The 14,703-nt window shown below is 43.5% G+C and overlaps 1 protein-coding gene across 2 annotated transcripts in view; it reads right to left on the bottom strand.

The window, feature by feature from the left end:
• The window catches only part of UBA6 (ubiquitin like modifier activating enzyme 6), a 102,263-nt gene that overhangs the window by 29,034 nt on the left and 58,526 nt on the right, over positions 1–14,703 (bottom strand). For both annotated transcript variants that reach the window (XM_073637039.1, XM_073637040.1), the window contains exons 26-28: positions 13,984–14,053; positions 3,505–3,576; positions 1,434–1,551 (exon numbers count right to left, since the gene is read on the bottom strand). In XM_073637039.1, coding sequence (XP_073493140.1) covers positions 1,434–1,551; positions 3,505–3,576; positions 13,984–14,053 — 260 coding nt within the window. The remainder of the gene's footprint in view (positions 1–1,433; positions 1,552–3,504; positions 3,577–13,983; positions 14,054–14,703) is intronic.

Raw genomic sequence — 14,703 nt, 5'->3', positions numbered from 1 at the left:
CTCAATGCACTTGCATTGCATGAGGCCGCTCATGTCTAGTAGGCACGTGACCACATGTATAAAAATAGTATCACTGAAGTGCGCGCGATAAGTGGTCCAGTGGTCGGCGCTGATAGCAAGTGAGCAAATCTGCTACATACAGGCATGTAGCAAAGCCGATCAGGCAAGTGCTGCTTCTAGTCTCCCATGGAGCCTATTGAAGCAAGCAACAATTTTTTTTTTTTTTTTTTTTTTTTTTAACAAGTTTAAATCACCCTTATGTCGCCCCATTTAAAATAAAAAACAAAAACAAAACACAGACATATTTGGTATCACCAAGTTCAGAATCGCCCGATCAATATAAAAAAAGAATTAATCCGATCCGGAAATGGCGTAATGAGAACAAAATTCTAAATGCCAGAATTACGTTTTTTTGGTCACCGCAACATTGCAATAAAATGCAATAACTGGCAATCAAAACATCGGCTCTACCCCAAAATGGTATCAATAAAAACATCAGCTCGGCGCGCAAAAAATAAGCCCTCACCTGGCCCCAGATCCCGAAAAATGGAGACGCTACAGGTCTCGGAAAAAGGCGTTTTTTTATTTAAATTAAAGCAAACTTTGGATTTTTTTTCACCACTTAAATAAAAAAAACATATACATGTTTGGTGTCTACAAACTCATAATGACCTGGAGAATAATAATGGCAGGTCAGTTTTAGCATTTGGGGAATGTGGTAAAAAAAAAAGAAAGAAAGCCACAACTGTTGAATTGGACTTTTTTGCAATTTCACCGCACTTGGAATTTTTTTCCCCGTTTTCCAGTACACGATATGGGAAAACCAGTAATGTTGTTCAAAAGTACGACTTGTCCCGAAAAAATAAGCCTTCACACAGCCATATTGACCGAAAAAAAAAAAAAAAAGTTATGGCTCTAGAAACAAGGGGAGCAATAAACGCAAAAACAGAAAATGCTCCGGTCATTAAGGGGTTAAAGGGGTGTTAAGCTGGAAAGCTAAAGGAGATAACTTACAGATCGCTGGGGGTCCGACCACTGGGACCCCCAGGGTTCCAAAGATCCGAGGCTTTGAAGAGTCCTGTGCGAATAGAGCGGTGGTCAATCATTCAAAACGAGACCACCAGAGACAGCCGAGTGCAGTGTTTGGCTGGTCTTCATCACACCCATAAGAATGGAGAAGTAGTGCGCATGATCGACCTCCGCTTCATTCACAGGAGGATCATCAGAGCAATGGTTATTGGGATTGGTTTTGGTCCCAGGTGTCACGCTCCTAACAATTGGGAAGTTGACCCCTATCCTATATAGGGGATAACTTTCAACCCCTTTAATCAACATTCAAGGATTCCTGATAATCTGACATCAGCGGTTTGTATGATATAGTCAAAATCTAAGTTTAATTGTTTTTAAATCTAAAATATCCTATTTAGACTGACCTTGTGAGGCTTGGCCCTCGGCAATAACCCTCTCTAACTGCAGGACAGCCAGCCTCTCATCTTCACTGCTTACTGGTATTTGGTCAGGCTTCTTTGCATTTTCATCTGTTTCTACAATCTAAGGGGAAAAAAAAAAAAAAAAAAAAACACTGAGAAAACAGGTTTCCCATCCAAGTAGTTGTAAAAAGATTTTTGACGACATAAAAAAAAATTATATTAATGAAGTTTCTATTGTTTATCGATTTTGTGCTCGGTTTACGATAACTATATTTATATTGCTAGTCCTTTCCAAAAATTCAGTTATCACAGGAGAAACACTAACATGTTTTAACAATAAATCTAATACACTTAAAGAACATCAAGTAACGGATTCTAGGAGGTCAGCATAAACTGAAAAACCTATCGCTTTAATTGTACGGGCAGCAAACTACTCTGAGACTTTAGAAAAGGGTTCAAGATAGAGAATGGTGAACAAAACAAACCTAAAAAAACAACCAAAAAAACCCCCCAAATACGGTATTATTGCTGCTAGCGTTTAAATCCCTTCCCGCAACAGGACATAACTGTACATTAAGACCAAGTAGCTTACCGCAATCAGACTGTTTAGTCACCGGCATGGCCATGGAAGATGGCCTCAGTGTCTGCCATATGAATATCTCAGCCTATCAGATTGTGGTGGAGGAGGGGTCCAATAGGCTACCTGTCAATCAAACACTGATAAGTAGTCTATTGTACTATCTAGCTTATGTAGTGCAGTGCATTATCATTGCAATCATAGGATTGCAAGTTTAAAGTGCTCTCGTGGAACTAGAAAGTGGTGCAAAAAAATAAAATTTTAAAGTCCAAAGAAAAGCCTTGCACAAATATAAAAACAAAAAACAGTTTTAATAATAAAATAATGTTTTTTCTATTAAAAAAAAATCCTTGTAAAAACTGCATATATTTGCTACTGCAGCATTTATAATGACCCACACCATAAGACTAGATTATTACTTTTCCATCATGGTCAGCGCAGTTTTTCAGAAAAATAAATATGAAAGCTGCCAGAATAGCTGATTTTTTTTACAATGTAAATTGAGTATCACCGGAATCGTATTGACCTGCAGAGTAAAAGTTAACATGTCAATCGTACTACTTGGCGAATTCCATACTATAATGAAATTAAACAATTATTCTAGATATAGTTTTTTTTTAGTTCATGCTTCTTACCAAAAAAATAAATAAAAGCAATTTTGTATGTAAAAGTAGCAAAAAGCACAATTTATATATAAATTTGGTATTGTCACGATCGTATTGAATCGCATAATAAAAATAACCGTGAACTATGTTTTTTTTTTTTAAATAAATTATCTAGAATTGCTGCTGGTTTATTTTGCCTTCCGGAGAGTGTAATAATAATGATCAAACAGTCGCATGTACAACAGAATGGTTCCAATTAAAACGACAGCTTGTCAGCCAAGAAATAAGCCTCACACAACTCTCGCGACTGAATCAAATCAACTAATTTTGCGTGGCCATATTCTGAGAGCCATACGTTTTACTGAGTATAACCTACAGAATAAAGTTAAAATTTTATTTGTGCAGTAGGGTGAATAGCATAATATGTAAAATGCTAAAAAAGCCAGTGGCAGAATTGCTGTTTTGCTTATATTTCTTCCCATAAAGAGATAATAAATGATATATGAACCCCAAAACAAAACAATGTTTCAGCATAAAGGTACCAGCCGAAAAGATAATGCCACATCTAAATATTTTTGGAAACATTCATAGATACCAGGAAAAAGAAAACTAAATGTAAAAAGATATTGCAGAAAATACAGTGGTCTCACTGTATCAATAATAACCTCTGATATTTCACGAGGACCCAATAAGAGGGCACAGGAGTACAGTCCTTCGTGAAGCTTTGTACCAACTCTCATCAATTTTCCTTACTAGCTCTGTGCTGCACAGACCAATAGACTACCTTCTCCCATCTTTAGATTGCGGAGAAAGTAATGCCATTGGAGTTAGTGATGTGCATGTAACTCAGCTGCGGGAAAAACAAAGCATGTGGCAGACTGAACGCAAGTACCTTATTGGATGGGGTAAACTCTTTGATGTTCACTTCGGAAATAGTTTTCTTTATCATATCTAGAGACAAGACCTGGAAGAATATGAATGGTAAAGTATTAGCTCACTGTGAAACAAGTGACCGAACAAAACATTGTCTGACTAGAAATATGCATTTACAATAGTGGTTTTGTTTTTTTAAAGAGGTTGTCCACTACCCTTACTCAGTTACTGGTTTTGCTACAAATGCTTACAGATTCTGCCCCTAAAGTCCCACATACACCTTTCTGCCAAGCTTCATGTTTTTTTGAAATGCTTTTCTGCTTTGCTTCTTGCGCCCTGGCATCAGCTCTGCTGTCACAATCATCACTTCCACTTCAGATTCCTCTGCTCCCTTCCTACTACATTTCCCATTATCCCCTGTACTGGGTTGCAAGCCAGCAGTGAGCACAGACCTATAACTCCACCTAAACCCCTCTCACTAATCCCCCAGTATCACACACAGCGGCACAATCTTCTATACAGGACCCTGTTACAGGGAATATAAATGCACAAAGCACCATTACAACAGCCCTGACCATAAAGATTATTCCCTACTCCCAACTTAATGACTAATAGGTGGATTCAACAGGATAGTTGATGGATAATACAGACAGACACACAAGATGAATGAGATAGATAGATGGATGTGATCCATGGATAAATAGGTAGATGGGATAGATCGGTTACATAGATAGATGGATAGAAAGGGAAAGTAACAAATGCGTTTACAGCAGCATGCAGAACAGAAACAGCATGAGCTCAGCTGAATAGAGCCCCAGCCACCCAGACAGCAAGCCATGCCCACCTGTCAGTTTCCAAAGTTCATAACTTAGGGAGATTTTGATGTGACATCACAGGAAGCCGGAGGAGATTTTCAGCCAGGGAATATGTGACCAGGAGAGCCGCACTGGTTACAGCAGGATTTGTCACAGCAAGGTATTTAGTGAAGCACTTACAAAAGGCAGTTAGATCACATGAAATGGACTTGTAAATTAGTGGCCAACCCCCATAAGCTCATGACTAGTGTTGAGCATTCCGATACTGAAATATCGGGTATCGGCCGATATTCGCGGTATCGGAATTCCGATACTTAATTCCGATACTTTTGCAATATCGTATACCGGAATCGGAAGTTCCCATAATGCAATGAGCCATTTTCATTTTATTCAGCCAATGAGGATCCTAAGAAGTGTGGGCACATCCTGTTAGGCATGTAGGCATCTTAACTAATGGCATGGCTGCTGAAATGATGTCATGATGCACTATAAAAGCCACCGCCGCCAGTTTGAGCTCACTCTGCTGTGAATTCAGTTAGGGATAGGACGCTGTTGTTCTGAGGGACAGTTTTAGCTACCTATTTGGTCTATTCTGCTTTACCCAAGCTACTTTATAAATCGCTGTGCCTTGCAGCGCTAGTGCGCAGTTCTCTGTGCTGTTCACCGCTGTCTGCAAGGTCTGGTGTGTGAGTGCAGCTCACCCTGTAGTGTGTGCTTCAGCCACGCCTTGTTGTAGTGGACTCAGTGTGTGTCACTGCCTTATACATTGTCCTTTTTTGCCAATTCATAATTTTTCCTGATATCTCCTATTAGTGTGGTGGTTCCATCCATATTCAGCTAAATTGGTTCCAAACACACTATATAGGAGTAGTTAGAGGAGCCTTTCTGCAGCATTGGGCCCTGCAGCCCCAGCCAGATTAGTATTAGCCTATTTTTTGTAGCCTCATCTATTGCATTGTAGGTTACCTTCCTACATTGTAATAGCTACAAAAACTTTGTGATACTATCGGTATTACATCTTTAGGCACATCCAGTGTCTTTTTGTGACAAAAAAAACCTAAATAAAGTTCACCAAACACTCCACTTTACAGTTGTGTAGGCCACATTAGCTCATATTAAAGTCTAGTCCACACTTTATAAAATTAGTGTTTCTTATACCTGTTAGCAGCTGTTCAGGAATAAGCACACTAAGCCCTTAGTACTTTTCTGCCTATCTTTATCAGTCTACCAAGATGAAGAAGGCAGGGAGTAAGGCATGTGGTTGTGGGCGTTGGCGTGGAGTTTCTGCAGGGAGAGGACGTGGGGATTCTGTGCCTGCTGCAGGCACCAGTGACTCAGCATCCCCCAGTTTTACCAGGGAACAGTCCTTTATGCGCAGCTTTGTAGGAGCTAGCCGTACCCCACTGCTGCAGGAGGACCAAATTGAAGCTGTTGTCGGATGGATGGCAGCTAACGCATCGACTTCAATTAGTTCCAGATCCTCTCAGGTCCTGAGCACTGAAGAGCACCCATCTGTCTCTTCACCTCCTGCCAAATTGCCCATGCAGTCAGAGAGCCCTGGACAGGAGCCATCTCTATTTCTGTTCTCTGAATCTCTTGGCTTGGAAAGAGGGGGCCAGCCAAGCAGAATTCGAGAATTTGAATAAGAGGTAGTATGCAGTGATGCGCAACCGTTTTGTCTCTCTGAATCTGAAGAGGCGGGTGGGCCAGTGCCTATGGTCAGCAGCACACCTCAGTACGCATCTGATGATGAGACTCAGATGCCACTTTCTGGTGCGTACTGTGCTGTCGAGACTACCCAGGAGAAGCAGTTGTTTGAAGAGGGTGGTGTAGATGATGAGGTCCTTGACCCATCATGGCATGAGGGACAGGAAGGTGGTGGGAGCAGCTCTGAGGAAGAGATTCCCCAAACAGCCCAAAAAGGAGGGAGAGGGAGGGGGCTGACTTGGTTGCCTGTAGCCTCCACTTCGGCACCCATTAGGAGCATGGCTCTTCCAAAATCCAAAGCGGGCGCTCCCAAGACTTGCAGTGCCTGGTCCTTTTTTGACACAGTTGCAGATGACATTAGCTTTGTCAAATGCAAGCTGTGTAATCAGAAGGTGAAAAGAGGGAAAAGTGTCAGCAACCTCAATACCACAAATATGTGGAAACATGTGTGGACCAAGCACGTGGTGGAGTTACAAAAACACACTGAAGACCTAGGCCAACCTACAGCGCCACCTACCACCTCTTCAGCTCGTGTTGTAGCCTCTTCCTCCAGCTCACACAGCTGGTTCGGCTTCCTCACAGGATCGCCATGGAAGAATCTCTGGCACTGTTGTACAGAGACACAGTGTAATTCCACCCACAGCACCACTTTCCCAGTCATCCTCACACTCTAGTCTACAGCCATCGTTAGCACAGGCATGGGAGAAAAGGCACCCATACTCAGCAAACCACCCCCGAGCACAGGCTCTGAATGCTGGCATTGCTAAACTACTGGCTCTTGAAATGCTATCACTCAGGCTGGTGGAGACTGGCACATTCCGTAACTTTATGGCATTGGCAGTCCCACAATACAACGTGCCCAGCCGCTTTTATTTCAGCAGGCAAGCCGTCCCTGCCCTGCAACATCATGTGGAGGGAAAAATTAAACATGCGCTACAAAACGCCGTCAGTAGCAAGGTCCACCTGACCACCGATGCGTGGACCAGTAAGCATGGACAGGGACGATACCTTTCCCTCACTGCCCATTGGGTAAATGTTGTGGAGCCGGGTACAGATCTTGAGAGTGGCGCTGTACGTGTTCTGCCAACTCCAAGGATTGCAGGAATCCAGTCTGTACACATTGACTCCTCCTCATACTCCAGTTCCTCTGAATCAGCGCTGCAGGAGCCGTCACGGTCTACCTCCACATCGACCCGTGAACGGTTACCTGTTATGATGACCAATATGAGCACAGCCGTGGCCAAACGTCAACAGGCCGTATTAAAATTAATTTCTTTGGGGAATAGAAGCCACACAGCGCAGGAGCTCTGGAATGCCATCAAGCAGCAGAGCGACGTGTGGTTTGTGCCAGCGAATCTCTAGCCAGGCATGGTAGTGTGTGACAATGGCCGAAATCTGGTGGCAGCTCTGTGCCTAGGCAACCTCACTCACATCCCATGGCTGGCACATGTGCTCAACTTGGTCGTGCAGAGTTTGAGGGACTATCCGGATCTTGATGCACTGCTTCACAAGGTCCGCATAGAGTGCGCTCACTTGCGGCGTTCCAGCAACGCAAGATCACGCATTGCAGCGCCGATTAAGTCTTCCGGAACATCGCATCATATGTGACCTACCCACTAGGTGGAATTCAACGTTACATATGTTGGAGAGGTTGTGTGAGCAGCAGGCAGCAGTAATGGAGTACCAGCTGCAGCAGGCGCAAACAAGTCGCAGTGCGCGCCGTTCACACTTCACCACCACTGAGTGGGCCTCTATGAAGGACATTTGCCACGTTTTGCGTGCCTTCGATTATTCCACGCGGATGGCGAGTGCAGATGATGCACTAGTCAGCATGACTATCCCCCTTATCTGCCTGCTTGAAAAAACACTGCAAGCACTAAGGGACGAGGTTTTGGAAGAGGTGGAGGATGAGGAGTCACAAATGCCATCTGCTTCTCTACAGTCTGCGCAACGTGGTTCCTCACAAAGGCGTAGGCAGGGGACACTTTGTGAGGAGGATGAGGAGGAGGAGTCAATGGATGAGGAAGACATCTGTCCAGAGGAGGGAGGTACACAATGCTCTAGTAGTCAGTATCTAGAGCGAGGGTGGGGTGATGCAGAGCAGGCAGAGATCACGCCTCAAGCAGGGGACAGCGTTTCTTGGCCAGTTGGCAGTCTGCAGCACATGGTTGATTTCATGCTGCAGTGCCCGAGAAACGACCGCCGCATCGCCCACATTCTAAACACGGCTGATTATTGGGTGTCCACCCTCCTAGATCCTCGCTACCGGGACAACTTACAAAGCCTCATAACACCGTTGAACCGGGAGCGTAAAATGTGGGAGTACCAAGACGCACTGGTGCATTCCATCATGTTCTCCATTCCAACCGAGAGCAGTGCTGCTAGTGCTTTACAAAGCAGCTCAGTGCGTCGAGGCAGTGGAGGAAGCTCTGCACAAAGAGGGAGCAGAAGCAGCGCCTCAGCACAAGGCAAGACCAGTATGGCTGAAATGTGGCAAAGTTCTGTGTCCCCGCCGCCACAAATGTCTACACCATCACAGACGGCTCCAGTCAGCAGGAGGCAACGTTTCCGTCAGATGGTGACAGACTACATGTCTTGCCCTCTTAGTGTACTCCCAGACGGCTCTTCTCCCTTCAAGTTTTGGGTCTGTAAGCTGGATACATGGCCAGAGCTTAGTCAGTATGCATTGGAGGTGCTAGCTTGCCTGGCTGCTAGTGTATTATCGGAACGCGTCTTTAGTGCCGCAGGTGGTGTACTAACAGACCGTCGCATGCGACTATCCTCCGATAACGTTGACCGGCTTACTTTTCTCAAAATGAACAAGGCCTGGATCTCTCATGAATTTGCCAGTCCTCTTCCAGAATAAATAATTGGTTGGCAACAGTATCCAGGTCTCCTGTTGTGTTCATGTTTCTACCACCTGAACTGTAATCCCTGAGCTCCAACACTGCCAGTTGGCGCTCGGAAGTGCCGTCTGTACAGTCAACACTTGCTGCCGTGTTATTGGGGTTCAGTAACGTCAGCTGTTCCCCTGCTGTGCGGACGGCAATTTCTCCTGCTCTGTCCACATTCTCACTACTACAGATTTTAAAGTTGCTCCAATTACACCTCTGGCTCCTCTGTTTTTAGTATTTACCCTGGGCTCCAATACCGCTAGTTGCTGCTCAGAAGTGCCGTCTGCACAGTCAACGCTTGCTCCAGTGTTACTGGGGTTCAGTAACGTCAGCTGATCCCCAGCTGTGTGTCCGGCAAATTCTCCTGCTGTGTCCACATTCACACTACTACAGATTTTAAAGTTGCTCCAATTACGCCTCTGGCTCCACTCTGTTTTTAGTATTTACCCTGGGTTCCAGCACCTCCAGTTGTTTCCCAGAAGTGTCTTTGGCACGAGTACTCCCTCCTGCCCAGCCTGGTTCCAGCACGCCAGCTGTTTCCGGGTAGTGTCAACGTCACTTTGCCTCCAATGCGTTGTCCTGTCGTGTTGCGGTCGGGTTAGCCGACTCTATGGTGCCTGCAGTTTAGGTGACTCCTATGTGGGCTGCGGGATCTGGCAATGAAGGCTGGTTCCATAGTGCCAATAGGACAAGCACCCCCTGTAGGACTGTGGGTTTTGGTAACTGCGGCCGGCTCGCGGCCTTGAAACTTTTTTTTACATGGGTACCTTCTGCTACCCATCCGGGTTCCAGTACCGTCAGCTGGCTCTCGGCAGTGCCTTTGGATTAGGTGCCTCCTTCTCGGTATCCAAGTTCCACCCACGTCTGCTGGTCCTTGGTAGTGCTTTCTGGCACAGGTACCTCCTGCTTAGTAACCGAGTTCCAGTACCGTCAGCTGGTCTTCGGTAGTTCCATTGGCTCTTGTACCTTCTGCTACCCATCCGGGTCTCAGTACCGTCAGCTGGTCCTTGGTAGTTCCTCAGCCTTCTTGTACCTTCTGCTACATTTCCAAGTTCAAGCTTTTTGAAATGGTTCTTGGTAATCACTCTGGATCTCCCTGACGAGGACCCTGAAGACCAACCCGAAGAAGACGAGGACCCCGAAAACGACGACCCTGTAGACGAGGATCCCGAAGACCACCCCGAAGACGATGACCCCGAAGACCACCCCGAAGAAGACGAGGACCCTGAAGACCACCCCGAAGACGACCCAGAAGACCACCCCGAAGAAGACGAGGACCCCGAAGAAGACCAAGAAGATGACCCTGAAGAAGTTGACCAAGAGGACAAAGAAGAGAAGACAAGCACCAAGATACAGAAGAACAAGAGACAGAAAACCAAGAAGCAGAAATACAAGAAGCTGCAGAACAAAAAGCGGAAGAACATTAAGCATAAGACTAAAAATCAGAGCAAAAGATAATATCTAAATTATAAGCAGAAGATGACTAAGCAGTGTATGGGGGTGAGTCCGTTCCTTCTCGTGGTGCCCCTGGAAAAGACCTGCTGCTGCAGGCCAAACTGAACGCGGACAAATCCTGTTGTAAATCTTTTGTGACGGGCAGAACGAAAGGTGTAATGTCCAACCTTTTATAGATAACAACTACAGGAATGCCTGTCACAAATAAGAATATGATGAAGAAGTAGAATATGAAGAATGTAAAAAAAAAAGAATAATACGAAGAAGGTGAAGAAGAAGAAGATGAAGAAGAAGTGGATGAAAAAGATGCTGAGGATGATGATATACTGGTTATAAGTTATGGGTATGTGCACATGCTCAGTATTTGCAGCAGAAAAATCTTCTGCAAATACTGATGTGTTGGCAGGAGAAACAGCATAAAACATGTCTTTTTTTTTTACTTGTTTTTATAAGCGCTTTTGATGCATTTTTCCCATTAGTATGGGTGATCTCTGCAGCAAAAACACTGAAAAAATTGACATGGTGCAGATTTAAAGGGAATCTGTCCCCACATTGACCTATCTAGACTATTAATATGGGCATGCAGGTTACAGACTGCTGAAAAAAGTCCTACTACTATGTCTCATATCAGATGCCTTGTTGCTGAGAAATCATCTTTTATACTTTATGTAAATTACCTTTTCCAGGTTATGGGGAGGACGCTGCCTGGTGGATAACTCCACCTCCAGAGATTATTATACATGAAGGGGAAGTTACCAGTGTGAGACAAGTAACTAACACAGAACAGGAGAAATGAACTTTATCTTCTTACACATTAACAGCTGCAGTTCTCACAGCTCTGCTGTATTGTAACAATATTGCAGCCCTGACTGCCTGTGAGATGGAAGCTGAGAGGAACCTGCAGATGTGTCCGCTATAATCACACACAGCTCTGCAGTGAGATCAGGAGAGCAGAGAGCGGCCATTACTCATCACACTGGTAACTCCCCCTTCATGTAAAATAATCTCTGGAGGCAGAGATATCTTCAAGGCAACATCCTCCCCAGAGCTTGGAAGAGGTCATTTATACAAAGTGATAAAAGAAGATTTATCCACAACAAGGCATCTCATATGAGACATACAGGGATCACACTCCTAAGCATTCTATAGCCTGTATGCCCATATTAATAGTTTAGATGGGAATCTGTCCCCACATTTGACCTTTTAAATCTACTGCAAATCTGCAGGGAAAAATAAGCAACGTGTGCATCGCACTTCAGGAATCTTATTCACTTTGCGGCTACTAAGAATTCCTTCAGGTTTAATGACAAATTTGCACAACAAAGAAAAAAAAAGGAGAAAAAAGCAACAAAACCACATGTGCACAGACCCTAGTTCAGTAATACTGGCACTTTCGAAAAAGCTTTTTGTTTGAAGGATTAAGACTGCGATCACATTGCGTTTTAGCCCCACATCAGTGACTCTGTTGGGACTTGCGTCTGAATAGCTGGAAAACGGGATACGGAAGAATGAACTGTGGGGACCATTGACTGTAATGGAGACTGATTCGCTGTGTGCTCTGTCAGACATCATTTTTAGCTGTATAAGCCTATTTGAAGCAGGAACCAAGATAAGGTGGATTGGGTTTTGAGGCTTCCCTCAAATGGGCAGATACGTCAGAAAATGATGCCTGACCGATCATGCAGTGACTCCATCTGCATTATTACAGTCTATGGCCAAAGCAGCGGACATGTCTCAATCCAATTTTCCAGGGCTTCAGACGTAAGCCACTGATGTGGAGATCACACATTATGATTATACGAGCATAGCCTTACTTCCATGTACAATTAGGAAAAACGTAAGAAGAAAAATGCACTGATTTATGAAACGCCTAAAGATTTCATCTGTGAAAAGTCGGCTATAAAGTCCAGAAAAACAAGATTTTCCACACGTGTCATTATGCCGCCTGCAAGCCATTTATCCAGACAGTTCAGAATTACCTAGATCAAGTTCAACCAGGAGAATAGATTTGGGATTATTTAAGAAAAAAAAGCACTAATTAACACGAGAGTAAGTATACAGTATAGTAATATGAGTGGGTGAGTAATGGGTGGTGAGGAACACGGGCACAAAGATTTGCTGGTTTGGTGCTTTGTTAGAATAGTGTGGCATTTCATTTAATAGCTGGAATCTGCATTCTGCTTTCAGAATTACCAACTGTTTTTTCTTTTTTATGCACTGGAAGACGGGAAAAAAAATCCAACTGGGGTAAAATGTCATTTCTTCATTGATTTTGAGATTCTGTTTTTACATCATACACTGTGTAGTAAAAATGGTCTGGCAGTAGAGGTCGATAGTTTTCTTTTTTTTTTAAGTGGTGAATATTTTAAAGAACAGTTTTGTTTTTTTTTTGCTAGTGTTGCCATGTTCCAAGACCCATATTTATTTCATTTTTTGGTAGAAGGAGCTGTATGAGGGCTTGTTTTTGAGTGGCGAGCTGACGTTTTTCATTGATAGCATTTTGGGGTAAACCTGATGTTTTGACTAGTTTTATAATCTGAAAGATCGGACCTTTACAGACATGAGGATACCAAAAATGTTTATTTTTTTCTTTCATTTTAATAGGGAAAAAGGGAGTGATTCACACTATGGTATTGCAGTATACAGTTAAAATGACAGTCTCTTACAAAAACCTGCCACAGGAATACCATCATGGCAGGAACGTGGACCATGGCAACCTATTGGCACCAAATGATTATGACGTTGGGAACCAATCCCTCCTGCTCACGCACTTTAAATGCCGCTATCAGAGATTGACAGTTACATTTAAGAAGCTAACAGCAGCAGGTGGAGCTCAGCTCTGATCACTTCTGTTGGAGGCAGATGATGGCTATGTAACACAGCTATCAATCATGCAACTCGGCTCCTATGCTTGCATCAAAGTCAGAAACCAGAAATTGGAATACCAGTACGTTTAATGTCGTGAAGGTGTTAAAAGTAGTTACAAACTATAACCTTCAAAAAGGGAAAACTTGCTTAAAACAATCTAATGATATGTTGTAGATACAGAGCTCAAAAATAAAAAAAACTATGTAACCATTAAAGGGATTATCTAGGACAATTTTTTTTTTTTTTTTTTACTGTGGGCCTAAGAACCAACATGCAGATCATTGCCTACTACCTGCCCGTTCTGCCAGCGCAGATTTCTGCCTGCTCAGAGAGGTCCTGTGACTTCCACTGATGTCACGTTGGCAGAGCAGCTGCTTCTTTTCCGCTCTGTTGACGGGTTGTGACTGCCGATGTCATGCTGATTCCCGGCTCCCCGCTTTGTGACTGCGAGAAGCCAGCTGTCAATCAGCATGACGTCAGCAGTAATGACCCGTAGACAGAGCAACCAACCCTAAGGCAATGGATACAAAAGGTCTTGCATTGGTAATGGGTTTCTTTATTAATAGCTGTAAAATGTGGGTATCCCTCCAAAAGAAAAGCCTGCACCTTCTGCAAACTGAGCATCCACCATGGCGGACCATGAGATGTGACTGGAAAGTGACAACTGCAACTATAACTTCAGCTATGGTACAATACAAATAAATCAAGTTAGCCAAATCAGACAACCAAGAGCGAGCTGGTCTGCTTACTGTACTTTACCTTTTCAGTGAACTTGATGCTGTAAACTTCTGCATATAGCTTGGCCGCACTGAGTATGAAGCTGACATGCCTAGACAAATGGTAAATACCCTGTGAGAACAATGTGTAAGTAGCATACTTACATTGCAGGAAAAATTATGGCTTTTTATCAAAGTATAAAATCAGTGTAAGACATCTGAAATCGTCCTGTGCCATCTGGTACAAAGATATTGCAGATAATCTTTTAAACCCGTGTTTCTCCAGCATGTCCTATAGATGCTCAGTCATGTTGATCCAGGGCATTTGGAAACTTAAAAGGGGGTTGTGCCATAAACAAAGTACATTTTAATTAATAGATCTTGGAGTAAAAATAAACCCCACAATTGGATGTTTAAAAAAAAAAAAAAAAAATGTTCCTGTGCTGAGATAATCTTATAATTGTGTCCCAGCTGTGTAATGTGTAATGGCTGTGTCTGACTGTACAGAACATGGTCTGATCATACCACATCTCCTGTGCAGAGGGGAAGAAAAAGTACAGTGGTGGCCAAAAGTATTGGCACCCCTGCAATTCTGTCAGATAATACTCAGTTTCATCCTGAAAATGATTGCAATCACAAATTCTTTGGCATGATCTTCATTTAATTTGCTTGCAAGGAAAAAACACAAAAGAGAATGAAGCAAAAATCAAATCATTGATCATTTCACACAAAACTCCAAAAATGGGCCAGACAAAAGTATTGG

The sequence above is a fragment of the Phyllobates terribilis genome, unplaced genomic scaffold, assembly GCF_046119375.1.
Source record: "Phyllobates terribilis strain yellow unplaced genomic scaffold, ASM4611937v1 Scaffold_1__5_contigs__length_1240528914, whole genome shotgun sequence".
Taxonomy (NCBI): Eukaryota; Metazoa; Chordata; class Amphibia; order Anura; family Dendrobatidae; genus Phyllobates; species Phyllobates terribilis.
Note: the sequence above shows the minus strand (reverse complement) of the source record. Positions and strands in the feature narration are given on the sequence as shown.